Below are 25,923 nucleotides of genomic sequence, written 5' to 3'. Positions count from 1 at the left end.
GGGACGGAGCCAGAGGCCATCAGTTAACACTGGAATATTAATGATGTAATGGAGGATGATAGTATTACCTGGGATCTCTTTATTTCCAGGAGGCAGGGTGGAAATTGCGTTGCTCTGGGCCACCTGAAAGGCATAATTAAGGTGCTTTAGACAAAGGTGGTAGGTAGCGGTTAATGAGTGGGATCCTGGGCTGGGGAGATAGCTCAGCTGGTAGAGTGCTTGTCTTGCATGCACAAGGCCCTGGGTTCGATCCCCAGTACCTCAAAAAAAAAAAAAAAGACTGGGATCCTGTTCTCCTAGGGTACAGATATGAGGGATTGCTTTTGCAGCCTGGGAAGGAGGCCGTAACAGCAAAATCACCTAAGACAGGAAAACTTTGTTGAAATGACTGATGAGGAACTAAATCAGAAGATGTAGTGGCAAATGCCTGTCATCCCAGTGGCTTGGGAGGCTGAGGCAGGAGGATTGCAGGTTGGAGGCCAGCCTCAGCACAAGTGAGGCCCTAAGCAACTCAGTGAGACCCTGTCTATAAATAAAGTACAAAATAGGGCTGGGGATGTGGCTCAGTGCCCCTGAGTTCAATTTCTGGTATCCCCCCAAAAAAACAAGGGCAGAGAGGTTGTCCTGAAGGAGAAGAGACTTTGGTGGCAGGGAGCTGGCTCTGCAGAAGCACAGGACGCAGAGCTCCTCACGGCTTCCAGATCTCCCAAAGCGGGAGCCTTCCCGCGCAGCGCCCGGCCTGGCGGCCCTACCCGTCTTCGTCACAAACAAGCCTTCTGCTATTTTTCTTGCTCCGAATGTTGTTGATAAAACCGTCCTGCTCAGTTGGAACATTGCAGAAGTTCCGCAGGAAAAACAAACAAGCCCAAGACAGGCCTGTCGTGGGATGGAGGAGCATCAAAGCCTGGCCTGCCACCAAGCTCAGCTTCCTCTGGGGTGGCTTCGCGGCCGCTAGCAGTTGTGCAGGACTGAAGTTCATGTTTAGGCTCGGGTGAGAGGACGCAGGAACTAGCCCAGGGCTGCTCTGTCCGGAGGAGTCAGTAGAGAGAGGCCCAGCGCTGTGGGCCCGGGCCTTTGCCCCCCTGCCTGTCCCCTGCTCCTAGACCAGCCCACTCCCACCTGCCACTACCCCCATGGCTACCCGGATGTAGGGGTTACATCCCTCCCCCCAGTGCCCAGCCTGCTCGCCCCATTTCTCAGGGAACCACTCCCCAGACCTTCAGCTCGCAGAGGTCACCGGTCTTTGGCTAGCTTCTCAGCAGGCCACCCTTGGGGACAGCCTAGTGTGGTCCCGTTTGCCATGACTGGTTGCAGGCAGCGGGGACTACAGGGGGTCAAGAGTCCTTTGCCACGCAGGGCAGATGGGCGCAATCTCCGTCGTCACCAGCCAGGGCGCGTGTTCCTAAGTGGTTTGAGATGCTGGCCTGGTGGGTGGAGGCTTCTGGCCTCTGAGTGTTTTTACTTGCGTATTTTAGTAGACAGTCATTTTCGTTCTAGAGTATTTATATGTATTATAAAATAAGTCTTCTTATTCCACTTTGGGAAAATAACACAGAAAGGAGAGCCAGGCGCGGAGGCGCACGCCTGTCATCCCAGCGGCTCAGGAGGCTGAGGCAGGAGGATCGCGATTTCTTTTCTTTTTTCCTTTTCTTTTCCATTTTTTTTTATTTTGCATTTTTATGTGTCCTCCTTAGCTGTCCGTGACAGCAGGGTGCACTCTGACCTGTCACACATACATGGAGTGTGACTCCCCATCCTTGTGGTGGAACCTGATGTGGAGTTTCCCTGGTCATGTGTCCATAGGTGAACAGGAAAGTTCGGTCCGCTTTATTCCACTGTCTTTCCCATTCCCATTCTCCTCCCTTCCCCTCAGTCCCCTTTGTCTCATCCAGTGAACTGCTGTTCTTCCCCCCCTTATTGTGAGTCAGTATCCACATATCAGAGAGAATATTACGCCTTTGGTTTTGGGGGTTGGCTTATTTCACTTAGCATGATCGTCTCCAGCTCCATCCATTTACCAGCAGATGCCTTAATCTCATCCTTGTTTATGGCTGAGTAATATTCCCTTGTATGTATGTCCCACATTTTCTTTATCTGTTCATCTGTTGGAGGGCACCTAGGTTGGTTCCATAGCTTAGCTGTTGTGAGTTGAGCCGCTGTAAACATTGAGGTGACTGAGGATTGTGATCTGAAATCCAGCCTCAGCAACTCAGTGACACCCTGTGTCTAAATAAGCCATAAAAGGGCTGGGATGTGGCTCAGGGTTAAGCACCCCTGGGTTCAATACCCAGTACCAAGCAAGCAAACAAAACAAAATGAAAGGAAGAAAAAAAAAGAAGAAGAAAATTGAAATGACCCATAATGTCACCTGTGCAGATATTAATGACAGCAGCTAAGATTTCGGTGGCTTTGGCTTCGTGCCAGATGTTCGCTGAGGGCTTTGTGCACACGCTGGTTGAATCCTGTCAGCAGCACTGTGAGATGGGATGGAGGACATTGGGGTCCCCATCCTCCTTGGGCCAGAAGCCAGGGCTGAGGTGGCAGTGACCAGGGAGCGTGGGAGGGGACACCCGGCCTGGGAGGGTGCTGCCCTAACGCCCCCCTGTACGTGCCGCCCAGGGTGGATGTGCCAGGGCGAAGGGCTTCGGGGTGGATGTGGCGTCCTGGCCACCCGCTGTCACAGCAGCCTCCCTCCCCACCCGGAAGGTGTGCTGCGTTCTGGCTGCGCGTGCGTCGGGCAGGCCCGGGGAGAGGCCCCGCTCCGCGTGGAGGAAAGTCGGTCCTGGTCCTGCCGCGTTCAGTGAGCACCTACTATGCTCCGTGCTGCCCCGTGCAAGCGCTGTTTCCGCTGCGTTCCATTAGGGGCATTTCCTCAGCCCAGTTCCCTCGGCCAGGAGACAGTGCCCCAGGCCACCCAGCAGGGCCACGGAGAGCTGGTGTTGGGGTCCAGCCCGCGCGCACCCACAGAACCCAGGAGGAGCCGGGTCGCTGGCAGGCGCGTTGCGGCCTGAGTGTTTCAGGTCTTTGTTTGCAACTGAGAACAGACAAAGACGCTCCCCGGGGGCTGTGCCCTGGGTGCCTCCGGTGAGCCAGATGCTGGGGGCAGGAGAGACAGACAGACCGACCTCGCAGCCGGCGGCCCCTCCCCCGCCTGGCCCTGGGCCCGCAGCCCCTGAAGAACTGCTCGGGAAACAGCTGGAAACGAGACACCGTCCTTCCAGCCTTCCTTTCTTTGTCGCTGCCAGAAAAGTAATCAGCTCTGTATCTTGAGTGCTTGATGGAGTGGCCCAGACACCAGCTGGAACTTAAAACGCTTTTTGTTTTACTTGCCCTCAACCAGCAGATGCGGCTGCTTTCTGGGCCAAGCGCCGTGTCGGCCGCTACGCTCGCTCGGCGTCCTCTGCGCGTGCGCCCAGAGGCTTGGGTTTGGGTTTGAGGGAAGGACTGGGGCCGGGATCTTGCCCTTACCGGTACTTCCCAAATGCGCACCACTGGGGCAGGGGGAGCCGTCCAGAGCGCAGGGTCTGGTGAGAAAGCTGCTTAACCAAGTGAGGACAGAGCGCTCCCCGCTGCAGAGGCGAGCTCTTCACCTGCTTTTTTGGTCCCAGGAATGGAACCCAGGGGCGCTAACCACTGAACCACACCCCAGCCCTTCTTATGTTTTATTTTGAGACAGGGTTTCAGTTGCTGAGGCTGGCCTCCAACTTGCGATCCTCCTGCCTCAGCCTCCTGAGCCGCTGGGGTGCCAGGCGTGGGCCATTGTGCCTGGCCTGGTTGATCATTTTTAGGCAATTTTAAAAACATGTTTGTTTTGCATTCAGTTTGCCTTTAGTCGTCTGTAGAATTCCTAATAAGGATCGTAAAAGTTCTTCCCCTTTTCGTCTCCTCCTTCCGCTGCGGGTAGGCATTCCTCCACTTCTTGAGGACACTCAGGAGCAGCGTCCCCTGATCTCTGCAGATGAAATCCAGAGCCTGCTGTCAGGAAGCGCCCAGCCGGTGGAGGGAGGGACCTGAGAAGAGGCAGGGCTGAGGCTGGTGGAGAAGGAGCCCTCGTGTCTGAGGGCCCGGGAGGGCCTGGGGCCGAATTCCTCCCAGTGCCGCCCTCTGTGGCCCAGCTGGCTCATTTGCGCCATGTGCTTTGGAGCAGAGCAGTGCCCTGTCCCCAGACATGTTCCTCTCTCACTGCAGCGGTGACAGCCACTTCCCACAGGGCCTCCCTGTTGCTCTCAGTAATCCACTGTCCACAGACAGATTTCAAAAGCATGTATTGGGTCACATCGCTCCCCAACTTAAACGGCCATTGACCTTGTCTTGTGTGTAAAGTACACAGTCCTGGCTGGGCACGGTGATTTGTGCCTGTTGTCCCAGCAGTTTGGGAGGCTGAGGCAGGAGGATTGCAAATTGGAGGCCAGCCTCAACCACTGAGACCCTGTCTCAAAATAAAACATAAAAAGGGCTGGGGATGGGGCTCAGTGGTAGAGCACCCTGGGTTCAATCCCTGGTAACCCCCATCCCCAAAGAAGTATATAATCCAAACTCCTCACCCCCACTGCCAGGATCCTTGTGACCCAACCACCCCCTCTGCTGTGTCCCCACTTGGGCCCTCTCTCTTTCCTGCAGGTGGGTTCCACCCTGAGACTCAGGCCTGCTCTTTCCTCTGCTCATAACACTCTACTTTTTTTTTTTTTTCCTTGATACCAGGGATTGAACCCAGGGGTGCTTAACCCCTGAGCCACCTCCCCAGCCTTTTTTATATTTTATTTAGAGACAGGGTCTCGCTGAGTTGCTTAGGGCCTCGCTAAGCTGCTGAGGCTGGCCTCCACCTTGCGATCCTCCTGCCTCAGCCTCCTGAGCCCCTGGGATTCCAGGCATGTGGCAGTGTGCCTGGCAGGCATCCAGCCTTTAAAGGGAAGGGCTTTGGAGCTGAAGGGATAGCAGATCTGCTCAGCAGCAGGCTTTGGAGAGGAGAACGACTCCCAGGCACCCAACCTGGGTCCTGTCACCAATCCCGAGGGGTCTGATTTGACGCCCCTCTGCGACACAGGGCAGGAAGTGCCCCCTTTCCTCCTGGGCTCTTAGAGATCACGCGTGGTTTTCGGTGAGGTCCGTGCTTCATGGATGCGCGCGCTTGGCAGCTGGTTCTGACTTGGGATCAGCAGGAGGATCGAGCCCTGCTCAGAACCGGGCCGGAGCTGGGGCTGCGGGCCTCCGTGGCCAGCGTGTGTGCTGAGAGCACGAAGGACGTGTGGGGTCTCTGGCGCGACCTGGAGCAGACATTCCTCTCACCTTGAAGCAAACGGAGTTTCAGGGGGAAGCCCAGAGCCAGGCGCTTGACTCAGCCGGCGGCCCACGCGACAAGCCCCCTCACAGACGGCATCGGTACGCTGTAGTCCCTCACGGGGACCCGGCATTTGCTGTTCCTTGGGTGGGCCCCATGTGCTCCGCTCTCCAGAAGATTGGGAACAGCTGGCCTGAGCCGCGGCTGTTGAGTCATATCTGGTCCATGGGCCAGCGGTTGGCGCCTCTGGTCATTCCGTCCTTTTTGAACGAGGCTTGAGGTGATTTGGCCGTCTCCCCAAAGATCCTGGGGAACTGCGTGCTCAGCATCCTCTGCAGCGCTGGCAGCCCCGGCTTCCGTAGCCTCCTGCTGTGTCCTCTGCCCGGAACGGCCTCTTCCCCTGGTTTTCCGGCCTCCTTATTCCCTCCAGTTGCCGAGTCCCCCTCTCCTGTACTTGCTTAGCAGAAGCTTCTTATTTCACTTTTTTTTTTTTTTCTTGGTATGGGAATTGAACCCAGGGCTGCTTAACCCCTGAGCCACCTCCCCAGCCCTTTCTGTATTTTATTTAGAGACAGGGTCTCGCTGAGTTGCTGAGGGTCTTGCTAAGTGGCTGAGGCTGGCCTCCAATTTGCGATCCTCCTGCCTCAGCCTCCTGAGCTGCTGGGATGACAGGCGTGCGCCACCACACCTGGCTCCTTTCAGGTTGATAGTGTGTGTGCATGCGTGTATCTGTGTCGTAGTCCCAGCAGACTGTGAGCTGCTTGAGGGCGGGGATGGGTTAGGGTCATCACAGGGTGCAGGGGTTCAGAGTGGAACACAAGCAGGCTTTCCCTTCCTCTCATCTCATTTCATTTCGGTGTCCGCCACGAAAGCTGCAGAGGCTGAGGCCTGGGCCTCTGGTTTGTAGGAACGAAGCGAAGCCTCTTGGGAAACTAGCAAGGGTAACGGAAAGTGTGGCGGAGGCGAGAGGCCGCCTCCTCCAGGGGGCCTGCCCAGCTCGCTTCTGCTGCGTCTGGACCTCGTCCTGTCCCTCTGATGGCCGGCTCAGGACATGGCAGGCTCTGCGGGCTGCTTCCCAGGGCACTGTGTTCCCGCGGCTCCTTCTGAAATGTGACCTGCCGGGCCTGCTCCCGGCCTCCGTCTCCGTCCAGAAAAACGTCCGCTCGTATCTTGAATTCATTTACGTCGCTGGCTTCGCGGCCTCTTGGCAGGCGGGCCGTGCGCTGATCCACCCTTTGCAGGAAGGAATTCTGCTGAGGTCGCTGCCTTTTCTGCTCCATCAACCTGCCCTGCGGTCCCGCGGCCCCTTCCTTCCTCCCGCTGCGCGCGGGCGAGTCGGGCGGAGCTCCGGCCCTTGCCCTTCGCACCTTGGTTTCTCCGTGAAAGGGGCGGGGCTCTCGGCGGCCTGGGGACCCACTTCTTTCAGGACGCGTTGGTGACTGGGCCCTGGTGACACCTGTGGTTTCTCAGGACCAGAGACTCGGGCAGCTTGGGAGGCTGGACCTGGCTTCCATGGTGGGGCCAGGAGCCGTGAAGTTCGGGTTCTGCCTTGGCTACCCGTGTTGCCTGGTGACCGTTTCTTTCTGTTTTTTCTGTACCTGGGATGGAACCCAGGGGCGCTTCACCCCTGAGCCACGTCCCCAGCCCTTTTTATATTTTATATAGTTGCTCAGGGCCTCGCTAGTTGCTGAGGCTGGCCTCCAATTTGTGATCCTCCAGCCTCAGCCTCCTGAGCTGCTGGGATGAAGGCCTGCGCCACCCCACGCAGCTGGGCGACTGTTTCTCAACTGCTCTGCGCGGCATTTCTTCATGCGAGGACCCACCGTCCCCTCTGGAGGCTTGCCTGGGGTCTTCTCCCAGCAGACACACCCCTTGGTGACCGCTGGGCCCCTCTGCAGGCCCTGGGCCACCTGGTCTCTGTGGCATGACCGTGACCTTGGCCTGGCCCTTCCGGGCTCAGCTCTTCTCTCCCCTCCTCTTTCCGAACCAGCCTCCCACCTGCCGAAGCGTCCGCAGGCGTCACCACCGAGGGGAGAGGAGAATGGGTCAAGTGCCCACAGAGGCCTCGCGTGGACAGCGGCCGGCACGTGGCACAGTGCGACCCTCGGGCCAGGACAGCCTGGTGTGTCAGAGGTGGGCCTTCTGGTCCCCTGTGCTCTCAGCATTGTCACCACGGCGGTGCCGCGACTCAGGTCTCCGGGCTTGTCCCTGCGTCCAGCTGTGTGACTGCCCCTGGGGAGGCCCAGCCCTCGGCCCTTCCACCAGCTCGCTGAGTGCGCGGTGGGCATCGCTCGCTGCTCCTGGATGGCGACTCGGCTCTGCCGGGCGAGGCCGCACAGGGCTGCCCCAGGGCCGAGTGGGCTGCGGGACCCCAGGGAGCGTCACCTCCTCCAGACCAGGCAGCGCCAGGAAGCTGGGGTGACGTCTGAGCTGAAAGGCGGAGGCCACGATACCTGGACACGGGGCGAGGTGGGAAGGATGCGTCAGGCTCCCGTGCAGGTGACGTGGCCGTGCAGCGGCAGAGGTCGTGGCAGAGAGGACGGAGACGGCCACAGTTGGCCCGGGCGTGACGTGCGTGGCTCGGCTGGGAAGCTCAGGGCCCCACCCCCCGGTACCAGGAACGGAAGCCCCGGGTGCTCTGCCACCGAGCCTCGCCCAGCCCTTTATCTTTTGAGACACATCTTGCCAAGTCACTGATGCTGGCCTCCAACTTGTGATCCTCCTGCCTCAGCCTCCCCAGTAGCTGGGATGACAGGCGTGAGCCACCACACCCGACGTGCCTTTCTCTTTGTTCCTTCGGTGGGAACTGTCTTTTCCACAGAGGGTGACGTGGAGTGCCTGGAGTCTAGTTCCGTCCCTGCTACTTATCAGCTCTTTGACGCTGGCCAAGCAATGTCGCCTCTCCGTGCCTCTCTTACGTTCCCCTGCAAAATGCGGGTGCAGACAGCTCCTGCGTCGTGAGCCTGGGTAAAGTAAGCTGGTGATGAGGCGCTCCAAACAGTGCCCGGCTCAGGGCGTCACCTGTGCCACAACGCTGGGTCCCCGTGGCAAGGGCCGGTTCCAAGGTCTTGGTGAAGGACACCTCTGTCCCTGAGAGGTGCCAGCCTGGTGTCTCAGGTTTCCCGGTTTCATTCATCGGGGAGCTCACTGTCTTAGATTATTCTGGAACTTTCTACCTGGTGGAGTCATCGAGACTCAGCGTGGAATCTGTGTGGGACACACCAGAGGGAAAACCATATGCCAGGCGGTGCGTTGGCCCCTTCAAGCCTGTCGCTTGCCTAGCTGAGGGGGCCAGTGTCTGAGCTGTGGTGTGTCTGATCCCCAAGCCTGTGGCCGCTTTGTGACACCAGAGAACCCACGGCTCACACCCTCAAGGACAGCCCTTCCTGGCACCCCGTTTCCCACCCTCATCAAAGACAAAATGTGACTGGGTGCGGTGGCGCACACCTGTCATCCCCGGGGCTCGGGAGGCTGAGGCAGGAGGATCGCAAGGTGGAGGCCAGCCTCAGCAACTTAGTGAGGCCCTCAGCAACTCAGCAAGACCCTGTCTCTAAGTAAAATATAAAAAGGGCTGGGGAGGTGGCTCAGGGGTTGAGCACCCCTGGGGTCAGTCCCTGGCACCAAAAAAAAACAAGAGATGTCTCGCCACAGTCAGGGGGGTGAGTGTCCCCTCTGCCACACTTGGGGCTCGGCAGACTGATTCCTGAGTGCTGATGTGACTCGGTAGGCGGGGGCCACAGCAGCCGTCTGTTTACTCTGCCCTGCAACTTCCCTGTCTAGAGAAAAGGCGCTCCGGAGATCTTACGTGGGGGCGGCAGGCCAGCCTTGGCCCCCGGGCCTGTTTTCTTTGGGCCTTCCTGCTTAAACATTTATTGAATTGGTTGTCAACATTTAAAAATTGGCAAATTGCATGTAATAGTCTGCATTTTTGGCTTCTCTTGAAAACTCGGAAGATCTGGCAGCTCAGGCCCACGTTCCTGCCTACCCGAGACGCCCTGCAGCGCAGGACAGCCTCTCCCTCCAGATGGGCTCAGGAGCCATAGTCAGCTGCAGTCTCACTTTGCGACTCCGCGCCTAGTCCACGACACACCTGGAGGTGCCCCTGGCCCTGGAGGCCCTTCCTGTCTGTCTGCCTTCCTTTTTTGGGGGTGCAGGTACTGGGAATTGACCCTGGGGTGCTTACTCACTGAGCCCATCCCCAGTCCTTTTGAGTTTTTATTTAGAGACAGGATCTCGCTGAGTTGCTCTTGAGGCCTTGGCCTCTTTAAGTGGCTGAGGCTGGCCTCAACCTTGTGATCCTCCTGCCTCAGCCTCCTGAGCTACTGGGGTGACAGGCATGGGCCACTGCACCCAGCTCTTCCTTACTTTCTGAGCCCCAAATTTCTTATACCCTGAAGGACCCTTACTTGGCAGTGTGGTGTATAAAGTTGTGACCCTCAGTAGTTGGTAGCCAGTTCTTACAATGGGGTTTTCCTTGCTCATTTCCATAATAGAAATCACATCGACAGGTTCCTAGAGTTACAGAGATGTATGCAAATTGCTGACTTAAAAAAATTAACTGGGCTCGGTGGTACATATGTGTAGTCCCAGCTACTCAAGAGGGAGGCTCAGGCGGGAGGATCGCCTGAGCCCGGGAGTTCAAGAGCAGCCTGGGGCCCCTGGTAACATAGTGAGACCGCAGCTCAGGACAAAAAATAATTTTTTTTCTTTTTTTCTTTTTTTTTTTTTTTTTTTTTTTTGCCAAAGTACCTTGATAATGGTAGTGGAGAACTGAGCTCTCTGTGGCTCAGGGCTTCCCTTTCATATGGATCAGGCCCCATCTCTTCCCAGAGTGTACTGGGCATAGCACGGAACCTTCCCAAAGGTTGGGAGTGTTTTTTTTTCCCCAATAATCTTTATTTATTTATTTTACACAAAGCAAGAAGCACTGTTGCGTCTCTTTATTTATTTGCAGTGCTAAGGATCGAACCCAGGGCTTCACGCATGCCAGCCAGAGACGCTACCTCCGAGCCCCAGCCCCAGCCCCTTTTCTAATTTATTTAGAGACAGGGTCTCGCTGAGTTGCTTAGGGTCTCACTGAGTTGCTCAGGGCCTCGCTGAGTTGCTGAGGCTGGCCTCCAACTTGTGATCCTCCTGCCTCAGCCTCCCGAGCCACTGGGATGGCAGGCGTGCGCCACCCTGGTTTTCTCCTGAGATGCCGAGGCCTCTTTTTGTGGTACTCCTGGCGGAGGGCCACATGACACCCAGGGCAGGGTTTGTCCCCTGTGTTCAGGTCTCGATGCTGGTTGCAGAGTTTGCTCAGGCCACGTGCATGCGGGTTCTGTTCAGTCCCCATCCCGCGTGCGGCCCTTGCTGCTCTGTCCAGAAGGACTTCTTACATCCATATTTGGCGATGCGTCGGATGCGTCCCTCCTCCCAGCCCCTCCAGGTAGCTGCCAGCATCCTGGCTCATTCACTTCATGTCCCGAGCCGTTACAGTATCGGAGGGCAGAGAAGAATCCAGCTGGTTTTTTTTTTTAAACTCAAGATTCCTAGCAAAAGTCAAAAAAGAAAAAAGTAAAACCAGGGCGGCGGGGCGGGGCGGGGGCGCGATCTCCTCCCCACGGCCTGAAATAGACAATATTTCCTGAAACAGGAGATTCGAACCTCAAAGAATTTTAAAATAAAACATTCATTTTATTATTATTTTTTTTTTTTAAAGAAGGAAAACGAGAGCGAGGGAGGGAAGAAAAAAAAAAAAAAAAGCCAGCCAGCAGAATAGTCAGTCTTTTTATCCTGAGTACAGATGCAGTTGATTAAGCCCCGCAACGCTGCCCTCTGCACAGCCGGTGTATTAATTGAAGAATTTCCTCTTACCCAGAATGGGAAGTTCACATTAGAGCCCGGCTTGCCCTGAGTCGTCGTGACACTTGAGAAGCGAGCCTCGTCCGCAATCCTATTTTCTCTTCGGTGCTGGAGGAAATCCTAAGGAAAAAAACAAGGAGGTTCAAGGCGGCGGGCAGGGAGCCCCTCTTGGGGGGCGGCGGGGAGGCCAGGAACCGTCCAGTGGAAGGAAGCCCTCCGTTCATTTCCTCCCGAAGCATGAAATCAAATTAGAGCCCCGGCCCCAGCCTTACTCTAGTCCTGCTTTCCAGACTGCAGCTCGGGCTGCTGGTCACCGCTGTCCAGCGGGGCTGAGCCGGGGCTGCAGAGTCAGCTCACAGGCTGGACCCCAGCGAGGCCCGGCGCGGAGGGGCCCCCGGGAGACCTGGGCGGGCTCTGCCCCGCCAGCTCCTGACAAGGGTCGGTGTGAGTGCTGTCCACTCCAGAGCTTCCAGGACCCTGTCCCTCCCCGGTGGCCACCTGCACCTCCTTCCGGTCAAAGGTCATGCAGGGCCACTACTCATCCCCACCCTTGATTGGGTAGCAGTCTCTCTCTCTCACCAACCCTGCTTAGCAGAGGGGGCAGCTCCAGGGTCTGTGCTGTAGTGGGCCGCACTAGCCATCTCTCAAACACCAACTCTTGGGGCTGCTGGGCATTGACCCAGGGGTGCTTAACCCCTGAGCCACCTCCCCAGCCTTTTTTATGTTTTATTTAGAGACAGGGTCTCGCTGAGTCAGTTAGGGCCTTGCTAAGTGGCTGAGGCCGGCTTCCAACTTGCGATCCTCCTGCCTCGGCCTCCCTTGCTGCTGGGATTGCAGGTATGCACCACCGTGCCTGGCTTAAAATTTACTCTTAGTTTCTCAAATAATACTCATCTTGAAGGTTAGTTTCTACGGTGTTTCACTTGTGTTGTGCGTTTTTTCCTTTTTTTTTTTTTTTTTTTTTTTTTGGTAACAGGGATTGAACTCAAGGTACTCTACCACTCAGCCACATCCCAGGCTATTAAAATTTTTTCATTTTCAGGCAGGGTCTTGCTAAGTGGACAAGGCTGACCTTGAACTTGCAGCCCTCTAGCCTCAGCCTTCTGAGTCACTGGGATTGCAGCATGGGCCATGGTGCCCGGGAGGTTCTTTATACAAATGCATGAGAGAGAAACATGACTCACGGGCTGGGGTGTGGCTCAGTGGCAGATGCTCGTCTAGCATGTACAAGGCCCTGAGTTCGATCTCTAGTACTTAAATATGAAAAAAAGAAAACTCTCACTGCCTAACCAGCTGCAGGGGTACACATGTGTATCCCCAGCTCCTTGGGAGGCTGAGGCAGGAAGATCACAAGTTGGAGGCCAGCCTCAGCAACTCAGCAAGACCCTGTCTCTAAATAAAACATACAAAGGGCTGGGATGTGGCTCAGGGGTTAAGCACCCCTGGGTTTAGCCAGTAACATAAAACAAAGAAAGAAAAACAAAATTTAAAAAATACTTGATTTAAATACACAGAATGGGGGACCCTCATCCAATTCATGTTTGCAAAAGCTCTTTAATCATATCTCCACTTATCCATGTACATCTTTACCAGCCCTTCCTCTCAGGAAGTTCTCCTACAGATCTACCTGAACTCCTTCATGCTTCTGGTGGAGATCACTTCCTTCCACATTTCTTTTAGCTGGGGGACATCTGGTCCCAACTCCTTAATTTCCTCTCCCCTGGGCCCCTCTTCCCTGTTGTGGGACAGCCTGTCAGAGAGCTGTACCCCTAGTGCATGTCTGCGAGAACTCTGTTCAAATATCTTGCTGACCCCAGGGAGAAAGTTCTTCCCGCTTCAGAGCTCCAGAAGTCCTGCGATGACACAGGGACTCTCTGATTGGTGCTGGGCCTTCTTCATGCTTCTCCTAACACTGCAGGCTGGTGCCCGTGGCAGTAGCCACATCTGGCTCGAATGTAATAACACAGTTTTATTTTTATTGAACTTCCTTTGGAAAAAAAAAAAACTTATCGGTAGTAAGTGATTCTGGTTTTCCAGGGATATAAAGCTTTACTTCAAAAAAATTACTTTTGAATCAGTAAGGTGTGCACATGCTCAGAAATGTAAAGGAACAACGACTCTCAAGGCTGGGGCAGGAGGATCGCAAGCGGGAGGCCAGCCTCAGCCACTCAGGGAGGCCCTGTCTCTAAATAAAATATAAAAAGGGCTGGGGAGGTGGCCCAGGGGTTAAGCACTGCAGGTTTGATCCCTAGCACAAAAATAGGAACAAAACTGTGGAAAATCAAGTGACTTCTTCCCCACTCCCCTGTCCCCTGCTATCCAGTTTGCCTCCTGTGTCCAGGTTCCTCTACGCTTTCCAAGGATGCTGAATGATGCTAGGCACACACTTTCTCTTGCAAAATCTCTAGAAGCAGAAGTGTGCTGTGCATATCGTGATGAGCTGTATCTTGATGACATACTTGGTGTATTAATTAATTTGTTTTTTGTGATGCGGGTTGTAACCCAGGGACACCTTACCTTGGAGCTACATCCCCAGCCCTTTTAATTTTTTAAAACATTTTTGAGACTGGGTCTTAATAAGTTGCAGAGGCCGACCTCCACTTTGCCATCCTCCTGCCTCAGCCTCTGGTGTTGTTGGGATTACAGGTGTGTGCCACTCTTCCAAATAAGATTTTTAAAAGATTTTTGTTAGTGCATTACAGTTATGTATAGTGTTTCCTTTTGACATATCCATATGTGCATGTTATAGAATTTGCTGTATTTCAATCCCCTATACTTCCTCTTTCCTTTCCGCCTTTCCTTCTCTTGCTCCTCTTCCTCTATCTCCTGGTCTTTTTTCTGTTTATTTATTTTTTAATTGGTGCTTTGTCGATACACACAAAGGTGGAACTCATCATGGGAATTTTGGTGGGGAGGGTTACTGGGCATCGAACCCAGGAGTGCTTAACCCCTGAGCCACATCCCAGCCCTTTTTGTTTCTTATTTAGACACAGGATCTTGCTTAGTTGTTTAGGGCCTTGCTAAGTTGCTGAGGCTGGCCTCCAACTTGAAATCCTCCTGCCTCAGCCTCCCACGGACTGGGAATGACAGGCATGTATCACCTTGGTCCACTCCCTGTGAGATTTTAATTCGCATTTTTCTGGTTATTGTGAGATGCCCTATTGCCTTTTGGGCTGTTCGTGCTTCTTTTCTTTGCTCCCCGGCTCACCCCTCTGACTTCACCTCCTTTCTCCAAACCACAGACTGGCTCTTCCTCTGCCTGGAATGTTCCCCTGTGACCCGGCCCCTCCCTGTCCTCTCCCTCTGCCCAGTGTCCTCCCCTTAGGGAGGAGGCCTCCTCCTAGGACCGGGTCTGCAGGCATTCCTGAGCCTGCTTCTGCTTAGCATCCTCCATTTCTATGAAATCCGTTTGTTTTTATGTTTGGCATTTGCTTTGGGTTTTATGTCACTGGATCATACGAGGCAGGGACTGTTGTCTCTGGGACCCCTCAGGTGGGCCAAGCCAGTGCTCAGGGACTGAACCCAGGGGCGCTTCACCACTCGGCCACCTCTCCAGCTCTTTTTTATTTAGAGACAGGGTCTCGCTGAGTTGCTGAGCAGGTCTCTTCTGTTGAGGCTGGCCTCCAACTTGCGATCCTCCTGCCTCAGCCTCCCAAGCCACTGGGATGGCAGATGTGCGCCCCTGCACTGCACTTTTGAAATTTTGATCCAGGGCTGGGGTTGTGGCTCAGTGTAGAGCACTTGCCTAGCGTGTGTGAGGCCCTGGGTTTGGTTCTCAGCACCACGTAAAAATAAAATTAAGGTATTGTGCCCACCTATAAAAAAAATAGATTAAAAATTAAAAAAAAAGAAGAAGAAATTTTGATGCAGTTGCCCTTGATGTTGGCGTCACGTGTAAGGTAGAGATCCAGTTCTGTTTTTGGCTAGACCGCCGCCCGTCCCTGGGTCACGATTGGGTGAGTGGTGGTTCCATTCATAGCTGAGGCTCAGAGACGACAGCGACTTACCCAAGAGTTCCCAGGCAGCAGTGAGCTGGCTATTGGAAGCTTCCCTCTGGCGGCCCTGGGGGCTCGCAGGCCTCGCCGTTTGGCTCTCTTCCCTCTGGCCGGGCTGAGCCCCTGTCCTGTGCTTGCCGGGTGGACCCCCTCCCGTGGGCCCTTTTGTTTCTCCGGTTCCTGTGCTGCTGACCCGGCTGCTATTGTTGTCCCCGATGATGATGACCGTCTCCTCCCCTCCCTCCTGCACCGCGGGCCTCAGGTGGCGCGTGTGCCTCCAGCCCGCTGGCAGCCCGCCTTCCCAGGGGTCTACTCTCCTTCCTCTGCCACCTGCGGGCTCTGCCACCTGCTCTTGGGCTGCCTTAGGGTGCCCAGGGACGCAGGAATGCAGGACGGGGGCCAAGAGGAGCGGGCAGGAGGAAAAGCAGAAGGTTTGAAACGAATCAGCTCTTGCTTCCAGCGCGGGCTCAACTGTTTATTTTCGTGCAAGCCAGATCTCTCTTGGAGAATCTCCTCCTCTTGGGGTTGTGTGAGGATTGGATCGAGGCTAATGGAGAGGTTACAAACTCAAGAGCCTGTTCTGAGCCCAACTGGTGGTCGGAGTGTTGGGGCGGAGGCCCTAGGGAGATGGGGGGACTGAGGGAAAATTGGAAATGCAGCCAGGCGCCGTGGCGCACGCCTGTCATCCCAGCAACTGGGGAGGCTGAGGCAGGAGGATTGCAAGGTGGAGGCCAGCCTCAGCTACTCAGTGAGGCCCTGAGCAACTCAGCGAGACCCTGTCTCTAAATAAAATATAAAACGGGCTAGGGATGTAGCTCAGTGGGTCAGCGACCCTGGGTTCAATCCCTGGTTAAAAAAAAGAAAATTGGAAATGCACAACTGCTCTCAGGGTGCATGTTGCCTGCAGGTCCAGGAGACCTGGTTTTACCACATCTGTTCATTTGCACAGGTTTTCACATGGTGTCCCTGAGTGGTCAATGTTGGCAGTGCGTGGACTCCCCCACACAGTGAGCAATGCCCACTGCAGAGCTCGGCACATCTTTTTTTCAGGGAATGTAGGGATTGAACCCAGGGGTGCTCACCACACCCCCAGCCCTTTTTATATTTTAGTAGAGACAGTCTCGCTGAGTTGCTTAGGGCCTTGCTGATTTTCTGAGACTGGCCTCCAGCTTGCGATCCTCCTGCCTCAGCCTCCCCAGCAACTGGGATGACAGGCATGTGCCAGGGTGCCTGGCCATAGCCTGGCACATCTTTTAAGTTGTCAGCGTGCAGCCCGTGACGTGAGCTCAGGGCTTGTCTCTAGTGTACCCCTGGCTGCTAACGCTGGGGTCTCCCATTGGTCAGGCAGCACCGCCGTCCTGCTGGCCGCTGGAGCCGCTGCAGTACCCCATGGTACGTCTGGCACGGAGCCCACCTGAAGCTTGTTCTTGGGGCCACGGGGTACACGCAGCACGTTCTGACCATGCCGGTGGGACCTGGGTGACTTAGAGAGCCCCAGCCTGCCTGCAGGGAGTCCCTGCTGTTGTGCTGGTTCGAGAGGAGGAGCCCGCCCTCGCGCTGACTCAGGCCGTAAGGTTTCCAGCCCAGGGTGGACACGGTCCCCAGGCTGCGACTGTTCCTTCCCAGGCAGCAGACCTACCTGCCGCTAGTTGTCTCCCGCGAGCACGGGCCTTCTGTGTGCATGTGGGTCATCGGGAAGGAGACGGCTGCTCCTCCATCCGACCCTCTGCTGGCCTTTGGGACACAAATACAGCCACCGCCGCTTGCATTTGGTGAAGTCCTTGTCCCTGGCGTCTGCCCTCTGCAGAGGGGCCCAGGCTCCCAGATCACGATGTGCATTCGTGCCCAGCGCGGTGACGCATGCGCATCATCCCAGCGGCCCAGGAGGCTGAGGCAGGAGGATCGTGAGTTCAAAGCCAGCCTCAGCAACAGTGAGGCGCTCAGCAACTTAGTGAGAGTCTGTCTCTAAATAAAATATAAACTAGGGCTGGGGAGGTGGCTCGGGGGTCGGGTGCCCCTGAGGTGAGTCCCCGGCACCCGCACCCCTGCCAAAAAAAAAAAAAAAAAGCCACACCTTTGCCTGCGCTGCGCAGCGGGCGAGGACGCCTGCTCGGCCTCCGCCTCCTGCCGCAGCCTCTGGGCGCTGCCCTGGGACTCAGGTGGCAGCAGCCGCGGAGGCCGCGCCCGTCTGGATCTCCTGTCCTCGTGCCCCAGAGCACAGTCAGCCTCCCTCCGGGGTGTCTGGCGGGGCGCCCGAGGTCTGCAGGAGATGGCCCCGCTGTGGTCCAGGCCGCCGGCGGAGGACCCGGGAACGGCGCGCGCCCCCTGTGTCTGACCAGCCGCAGCCGCGGGGTGGCGAAGTGATTGCTGAGACCAAGACCACAGTCCCTGGAAGCCCCTCCAGGGACCAGGACTTCTTTTGGCCTCCTGGGCCCTCTCTGAAGGGTGGCAGGGGCCTCCAGCTGTGAGACTCACGGCCCAGCCTGGTAGAGGGACGGCGGGCGGGAAGCGCTGTGTGCGCACGTGCAGGGACTCCGCCCGCCCCGCGCCATCGTGACCCGAGTTTGTTCTTTTTTACTTTTTTAACTTTTTTGATTTTTTACGTGTCCTCCTTAGCCCTCCATGACAGCAGCGTGCACTCTGACCTCTCACACACACAGGGAGTGTGACTCCCCATCCTTGTGGTGGGACAGGATGTGGAGCTTGCCTGGTCGTGTGTCCACATGTGAACAGGAAAGTTCTGTCCCCTCCATTCCACTGTCCTTCCCATTCCCATCCCCTGCCCTGCCCCTCATCCCCCTTAACTCCTGTTCTTCCCCTTATTGTGAATTAGCATCTGTGTATCAGAGAGAACATTCCGCCTTTGGTTGTTTGGGATTGGCTTACTTCGCTTTGACACTCTCCAGTTCCATCCATTTAGCAGCAGATGCCATCATTTCCTTCTTTATGGCTGAGTAGTATTCCACTGTGTATTTCTACCACAGTTTCTTGATCCATTCCTCTGTTGAAGGCACCTAGGTTGGTTCCATAGTTTAGCTACTGTGAGTTGAGCTGCTACAAACATGGATGCGACTGCGTCACTGTCATAGGCTGATTTTAAGTCCTTTGGGTATAAAGCGAGGAGTCGGACAGCTGGGTCAAATGGTGGGTCCATTCCAAGTTCTCTGAGGAATCTCCACACTGCTTTCCAGGGTGGCTGCCCCAATCTGCAGCCCCAGCAGCCATGGGTGAGTGGACCTTCCCCCACACCCTCGCCAACACTTACTGAGTAACTTGAGTCCTTCATGACACGGCCGCCTGGACCAGGGGGATGGCAGGGCCCCAAGTGCCGAGGCTCAGCCCTGGAGTGGCCTCGACCCTCATGATGGCCGTCAGCCCCCTCCCATTTCCTGGCGACCTGTGGCGCTCTCCCCCAGGACTCTCCCCGACCTTCCCGCAGTGGGATCTGTGTTTAGACTCCAGGGAGGACGTGGAGGCTCCCAGGAGGGCCCCCCACTCTGCTCTCGCCTCCCCTATTTGTGGCCATTGTCCCCAGTCTGCGGTCGGACCCTCTGGGCTAAGCCCCTCTTTCCCGTCCTCAGGCTCCGTGCTGGGAAGGGCCAGGTACTCCTGGTGCCCGTGGGGATGGGAGGGCAAAGCTCTGGCTGCCCCGCCTCAGGAGAGCTCTGCCGAGGGGCGACCTCTTCCATGGAGCCCGGTCCCTGCAACGTGACCGGGCTTGGCACTGCCCCTCCCCCACTGTCCCAGAAAGGCCTGGCCGCGGATGGCGGCAGCCGACCCCGGGTCCCACCCTTAGCTGGGTGGCTTTGAGCACGTTACTTCACCTGCCTGAGCCTTGAAACAGGGAGACAGGCGGAGTATACGGGATAATGAATCAAAGCAGCCACACGAAGGCTGGCAGAGTCGCCAGCACCTGCTCCCCAGCAGGGACTTCTGAAACCTTCCTGGAAGAACCTTCTAGAATCTTCCGGAACCTTCTGGTACCTTCCAGAACCTGTCCTGCAGCACTCGTCGGGGCTTGTGCACGCACACCCCTCCCGTGGACAGAGCCATGGTTTTACTCTGGACTCGGGCCTTGCTGTGCAGGGCGTGGGCCTGTGGTGGAGAGAGTCAGTGCACTGAGCTCTGTGTCTCTGGATCTCGGCTCCATCACCTCGACGTGGCCACCTCACCTGTCTCGTCTGCAGTACCCGCGTGCCAGGTTGGGGAGGAGGTGCAGACCACAGATGGGCTGAAATCATGGCACAGTCGCAGAAGTAAATCCACGGCAGCAGCCACTGCCGTGATGATTCCATGTGCCCGTCGTTCCGAGCCCTGCGTGTGCTATCTCATTTAATCCTGCTCTAGTCCAGCAGCGGAGGGTACGGACCAGGGAGCCGAGGCACGGAGAGATTTGATGGAATTGGAAACGGTCATAATGGTAATGGGATGTAAATCACTATTGTGACTTTATGTTTTTGATAACGATATATTTACATTCTTTACCTGATATTTAAAGAATCACCAGTTGAAAACAAATATTTTGTTGATTTAATTTGATTTCACTTTTTTTTGGTACCAGGGATCAAACCCATGGGTGCTTAATCACTGAGCCACTTCCCGAGCCCTTTTTATATTTTATTTAGAGACAGGATCTCACTAAGCTGCTTAGGTCCTTGCTGAGTGGCTGAGGCTGGCCTCCAACTTTCGATCCTCCTGCCTCAGCCTCCAAAGCTGCTGGGATGACAGGTGTGTGCCCTTGTGCCCAGCTCCTGATATTAAATTCAACATTATTTTCCTTCTTAGACTACCCATACCTTTTGATTTTTTTCCAAAAGTCTGATTTTCGGGGTTGCTTAAATGTGTTCAATGTTTGATGTTCATTTTTTCCAGCTGAAACCTTTTTTTTTCTCTGAACACATATTTTTCCTCCTCCATCCCAGAAGGAAAATTACATCTCACAGATAACTGAATCTTTGCTAAATGCTGACCTTTGTAAGTTTTCCATTATTTTTATTTTGAAATGATTAAGATATATAATCTGCAGAATTGGAAATTGCCATTTTTAAAAGTACCGACAAACTTTAACCCTGTTATAATTACTCTGCAAACCCTTCAAGGATTCTGCAGTCAGTCCGAGCAGATGAAAAGCCCTGATAGATGGGGAAACATAGAGGGTCATTTGTAAGCCTCGATTTTTTTATCTTGGCTTCCCACCCACTCGCTCAGCCTGTCCCCTCCAGTCTCAGAGTGATTTCCTACCCGGGTCCGTGGGAACCGGGAAGGACACTGTTCGATTCATGCCATGGAAAGACTAGGGATTTTGAAAACAGACCAGGCGGCTCCCTTATGTCACTTCCTGGGGCCGGATCAAAAGTCCGACGAAGAAACTGCTGCCAGGCAGCGGTCGCCATGCTGACCCCGGTTCTCAGCGTGGCCAGTCAAGTCCCTGTGACCTCTGATCTCCTTAGAAGTGTCCCTGGTGCTGGCCGGCTGCAGAGCCCCCTCGGAGCAGAGCTGTGTCCTGCCTAGAACAGAGGCTGCTCGTAGAGAAGGCTGAGAGGCCATCCGAGAGGCTCCGGGCTCATGGGTCCCGTCTGCCCTTAGCTTTCGAGTCTGTCAGTCAATGTCATTTCCCATCCCAGGGAGGGCCTCGTGGCGTGGGAGACATTCCTCCCCAGCCGGCCAGGGGCACCAGTAGGAAACTGTGTCTTGGGGAGAAGGAACTGGTTCCTGGTAAATAAAGCGGAGGAGGCGCGGGGCTGCCGCTGGCTCACCGCAGCCCCGCGGAGACTCATGAAGCTGTGTCCCGGCTGTCTGTGCTCTGAGTACCGATGAGCCCCAGGCCTCGTTCCCGAGCGCTCAGACTGGGCAGGGCGGGCACGGGCTGGGGTGCTGGCAGAGGGGGAGCAGAGGCGAGGGAGGGCAGGGGTCACATGAATGGAAAAGGGAGGGCGGGATCAAGACTGGAGGACAGGAGGCTGGCACGCAGCACGGGTCCCCATCCTTGAGAACAGGCCATGTGGCATGGTGGTTAGGAGCCTCTGCGTGATTTAAGATCTGTGCTCTGGGTAGGCACGGTGGCGCGCGCCTGTCATCCCAGCAGCTGCGGAGGCTGAGGAAGGAGGATGGCAAGTGGAGGCCAGCCTCAGCCACTTAGTGAGGCCCTGTCTCTAAATAAAACATAAAAAGGGCTGGGGTGTGGCTGAGTTAAGTGCCCCTGGGTTCAATCTCCAGTACCAAACAAACAAACAGAATCTCTGCTCTGACACCTACGTGCTATATAATCGTGGGTGTTTATTTATGCGACTTCTCCAGTGACCTCAATTCCTCATTAGCGAAGTTGCAGGTGGTGTTTAGGCTCTTGAGAGAAACTGGGGAGTTGCAATTACTCTTATTTTTTTGATATTGGGAATTGAACCCAGGGCGCTAAACCACGGAGCCACACTCCCAGCCCTTTTCTGTTTTATTTAGAGACAGGGTCTCACTGAGTTCCTTAGGGCCTCGCTAAGTGGCTGAGGCTGGCCTCCAACTTGCGATCCTCCTGCCTCAGCCTCCTGAGCTGCTAGGATGACAGGCGTGCGCCACCGCACCTGACTGTCGTTCCCCTTTCTAACCTGCTCTTCTCTTGTCCCAGGGGCCCAGATCATCGATCTGATGATGCTGGTCATCGACGTGACCAAGGGGATGCAGACCCAATCGGCAGAATGCCTCGTGATTGGCCAGATCGCCTGCCAGAAGCTGGTTGTAGTGCTGAACAAAATAGACCTCCTAGCCGAAGGGAAGCGACAGGCAGCCATCGACAAGATGACGAAGAAGATGCAGAAGACCCTGGAGAACACCAAGTACGTTTGCCAGGGGGGAAGGTCACACGTATACGCTGCTTTTCAGTCACAGGGATTGGGCAGGCCTTGGCCTCACGCCGAAGTGGAATCCTGCCTGTGCTGAGCCACATCAAGGGCTGCATTAACTCGGGTAAAGGTGAAGGTGCTAAAAAAAGAGGCCAGCCTCGGCTCCAAAGAGGCCCCACATTCTGGGTGCAGTGGTGCACACCTATAATCTTCGAGACTCAGGAGGCTGAGGCAGGAGGATCGTGAACTCGAGGCCAGCCTCGGCAACTCAGCAAGTCCCTCAGCAACTCAGCGAGACCCTGTCTCAAAATGAAGAGTAAAGAGGGCTGGGGACATGGCTCAGGGGTTAAGCACCCATGGGTGCCATCCCTGGTACCCCCATTCCCTGAAAAAATAAATAAATAAAGGCCCCAAAATTACGGAAGTGTAATTGAGGTCGGTATTGAGCCCAGGCCTTGAGCGAGCAGCTGAGCGCTCCACCGCCCAGCCGCAGCCCAGCCCCTCAGGCAGCTTCTTGACGGCAGCGCGCAGTGGGACGCTGGTTTGCTCGGCCTGGGCTGCGCCCAGCTTATTGCTCCTCCGCCGTCGGCTGTGCTTGGCCGCGGTCAAAGGCAGGCGCAGGCCCTTGTTTGTTTCAGCTCAGGCCTGGGCCCAGAGGACGCAGGTCCCGTTCTCTTGAATTCTCTGGGCAGGGACCTGGTGCTGTCTCTGCACCGGGCAGACCTCGGTGCCAGAGAGAACCCTGTTCTTTCCCCGTCTGCGTCTCCACAACTGGACTGTCATCCAGGGACAAGGAATTTTGGTGGGTAACTGGTTGTTTTCCTCACAGAGGTTGGTAAAATTGGGGAGGAGGCCAGACCAGTGGCCGTTGCTGCTAGAGGCTGTGTTAGGATGTGCGACGCTATTTGACAAAGGACCTTGGTGGCATTTCATGCCTAGGAGTTTGCAATTTAATTAAATTCATTAATTCATTTATTTTGTACTGGGGATTGAGCCCGGGGTGCTTGCCCACTGAGCCAATCCCCAGCCCTTTCTGTATTTTATTTAGAGACAGGGTCTTGCTGAGTTGCTCAGGGCCTCGCTAAGGTGCTGAGGCTGGCCTCCACCTTGCGATCCTCCTGCCTCAGCCTCCTGAGCCACTGGGATGACAGCACACGTCACCGCGCCTGGTCCAATTTTATTCTACAGGAAGTAGGACGTCGTTGAAGAATTTGGTGCAGGGAGGGGGAGGGGCGTGACTGAGACCACCCATCAGGCCTGCCTGGTCAGGAGGACCCAAGGGCGAGCAGGGGGAGGAGGAGGAGGCATCTGGGACCGTGGTGGCGTTTCCAGGGAGCAGGTGACCTGGGGGACCTCTAGCAGGAACCTCATCACACAGTTGCTTCTGGTGACAGGGGGCCCAGGAAGATGGCGCGGCTACTGTGCCGGGTGGGGCAGCGAGAGGCAGGTGGGACCCAAGCCCCCGGTCACTCAGGCGGGTCGTGGGTCGGGATGGCTGGCTCCGACGTGGTCGAGGGAAGGGGCAGGTCTGGTTGAGCGCAGCCCGCGGCCCGGCTCCTTGTGCTATCAGATCGCTCTTCCTCCCGGCCTGTCCCTTTTGATCAATACTCAATAGCGGTCACTGGGAGACAGGGAAGCCTCCCCGTGGCTATGCGGCCGGGGACAATATCCTGCCGCTTCCACCTCTCCTTCTCCTGCCCGCGGAGGGCACGGCCGCAGAGGGAGGTTTTGTTTCCCTGTCGTAAAGATTGATATGCTTCCCCAATTTATGATTTTTTTTTTTTTAATTTTCAGAATCTAACACCTGCAGCTCTTGGGCAGAATTCTCAAGTTGGTTAAATTAAAGCTTCAGCCCCGTGAATGGACCAAATATGTCATAAAAGATTTCCTAGCGCTGCCTTTTGTTAGCAAAATTCATCAATCCGATAAAATCGACACATTTAGATAAGTGTTGCATAAGAATGCGGACTTCGTTATTCCCAGCGGAAGTGGATATGAGACTGTAAAAAGGAAGATAAAAAATTATATCTTCTTTTTAGTGAGTTATTTGATCTCCCTGCCGCTTTATTTACTTGTCAGAAAGGAGAGAACAGGTCTCTTGGACTCCTGCATAAAAACTCGACACAATGTCGCTGTCATTTACTGTATGAATGGGACCTTCGGGAAGGGCTCAGGTACTTTTGAGGGTGAATTAATACTTGCCAGTGTTGATTTGTTGCACTTAAGGAAAATTCGCATCTGCATGTTTAGATTGCTAGTCCCATTTTAGTGTTTGAGCTGAAGGTCAAATGATGGACTTCATCACAGGGCCAGAGGCAACGGTTGATTTGTGGGGGTTTTTGATTTTTTTAGACTTTATTTTTGATACCCAGGATATAACCCAGGGGTGTTTCACCACCGAACCACATCCCCAGCCCTTTTTATATTTTATTTAGAGACAGGGTCTCGCTGAGTTGCTCATGGCCTTGCTAAGGTGCTGAGGCTGGCCTCTAACTTGCAATCCTCCTGCCTCAGCCTCTTGAGTCGCAGGGATGATAGGTGTGGGCCATCGTGCCCCACTCCTTTTTTTTGGTTGATGTTTATTCTTTTAACCACTTGTAACTATATAATCAGTGACATTAAATACGGTCACAATATTATATACTCACCTCCCTAAACCTTATCACAATCCCCCAAATCACTTCTGTACCCATTAAGCAATAACTCTTCCTGTTCCTCTTCCTTGGCCCCTAGGAACCCCTAGGCAGTCAGGTGCCTATTCTAGGGACCTTAGCTACGTGGAATCCTACAGTGTCTGGATTTCATGTGTCACAAGGTCCAGCCATGTTGTAGCGTGTGTCAGAACTTGGCTGCTTTTTTATGGCTAAATAGTATTCCATGGTCTATCTGGGCCGTATTTGTTTATCCGCTCTTCTGTTGATGGACCCTTGGGCTGCTCCCTGGCTGTTGTGAATCTGGGTGTACAGATCTCTGTTCAAGTCTCTGACCTCAGGTCCTTGAATAGATGCTCTTAGTGGGACTGGAGGTGTGGCTCAGTGCTAGAGTGCTTGCCTGGCATGTGACAGGCCCCGAGTTCATCCTCAGTACACCGCGATAGATGTACAAACATATATAAATGTATTTATCCATATACTGACATTTGTATAGAATATCTCCATATAATATGTGTGTGGTCCTCATTCCTCTCTACCTAGAAGTAGAATGAACAGATTGTATGATAATTCTGTTTTGAGGAGTCCCTGAATTGTTTTCCACAGCCTCTGCACTTATTTATCCCCACCAGCAACGCATGAGGGTTACTATTTGTCCACAGCCTCCTCTATACTTCTTGTAGTCCTTGTTCTTTAAAAAAGAAAAAAAGATAGCCATCAGCTGAGCATGGTGCCCACACACCTGCCATCCCAGCAATCTGGGAGGCTGAGGCAGGAGGATTGCAAGTTGGAGGCCAACCTCCGCAACTTAGTGAGGCCCTAAGCAACTTAGCAAGACCCTATCTAAAAAATGAACGAATGAGTGAATGGATGGATGAATGGATGATGGATGATGGATGGATGAATGGATGGATGATGGATGGATGGATGAATGGATGGATGACGGATGGATGGATGGATGGATGGATGATGGATGGATGGATGGATGGATGGATGGATGATGGATGGATGGATGGATGATGGATGGATGGAGATGTAGCTCAGTGGTAAAGTGCCCCTGGGTTCAGTCCCTGCCACTCTATCCCCTCCAAAGAAATTCATAGCAGGTATGAAATGATATTGTTGTTTTTTATTTGTATTTTTCTAATGACTAATAACATTGGGACCTTTTCAGGTGCTTATTGGCCATTAGTCTGTCTTTGTGGAAAAATATCTATTTACATCCTTTGCTCATTTTAATTGGATTCTTGTTGTTGAATTGCAGATGTATACAATTTGGTCATAACCCCTTGTCATAGATAGGATTTGCAATTCTTTTCTCCCCT

The 25,923-nt window shown here is 54.6% G+C and overlaps 1 protein-coding gene across 1 annotated transcript in view; it reads left to right on the top strand.

Annotated features, from left to right (window-relative positions):
• Positions 1-25,923, top strand: part of Eefsec (eukaryotic elongation factor, selenocysteine-tRNA specific) — a 183,511-nt gene that overhangs the window by 48,377 nt on the left and 109,211 nt on the right. Inside the window, exon 2 of the mRNA XM_047535044.1 lies at positions 21,734-21,941. Coding sequence (XP_047391000.1) covers positions 21,734-21,941 — 208 coding nt within the window. The remainder of the gene's footprint in view (positions 1-21,733; positions 21,942-25,923) is intronic.

The sequence above is a fragment of the Sciurus carolinensis genome, chromosome 19, assembly GCF_902686445.1.
Source record: "Sciurus carolinensis chromosome 19, mSciCar1.2, whole genome shotgun sequence".
Classification (NCBI taxonomy): Eukaryota; Metazoa; Chordata; class Mammalia; order Rodentia; family Sciuridae; genus Sciurus; species Sciurus carolinensis.
The sequence above is the reverse complement of the archived record's forward strand: the minus strand, read 5'-3'. Positions and strand labels throughout refer to the sequence as shown.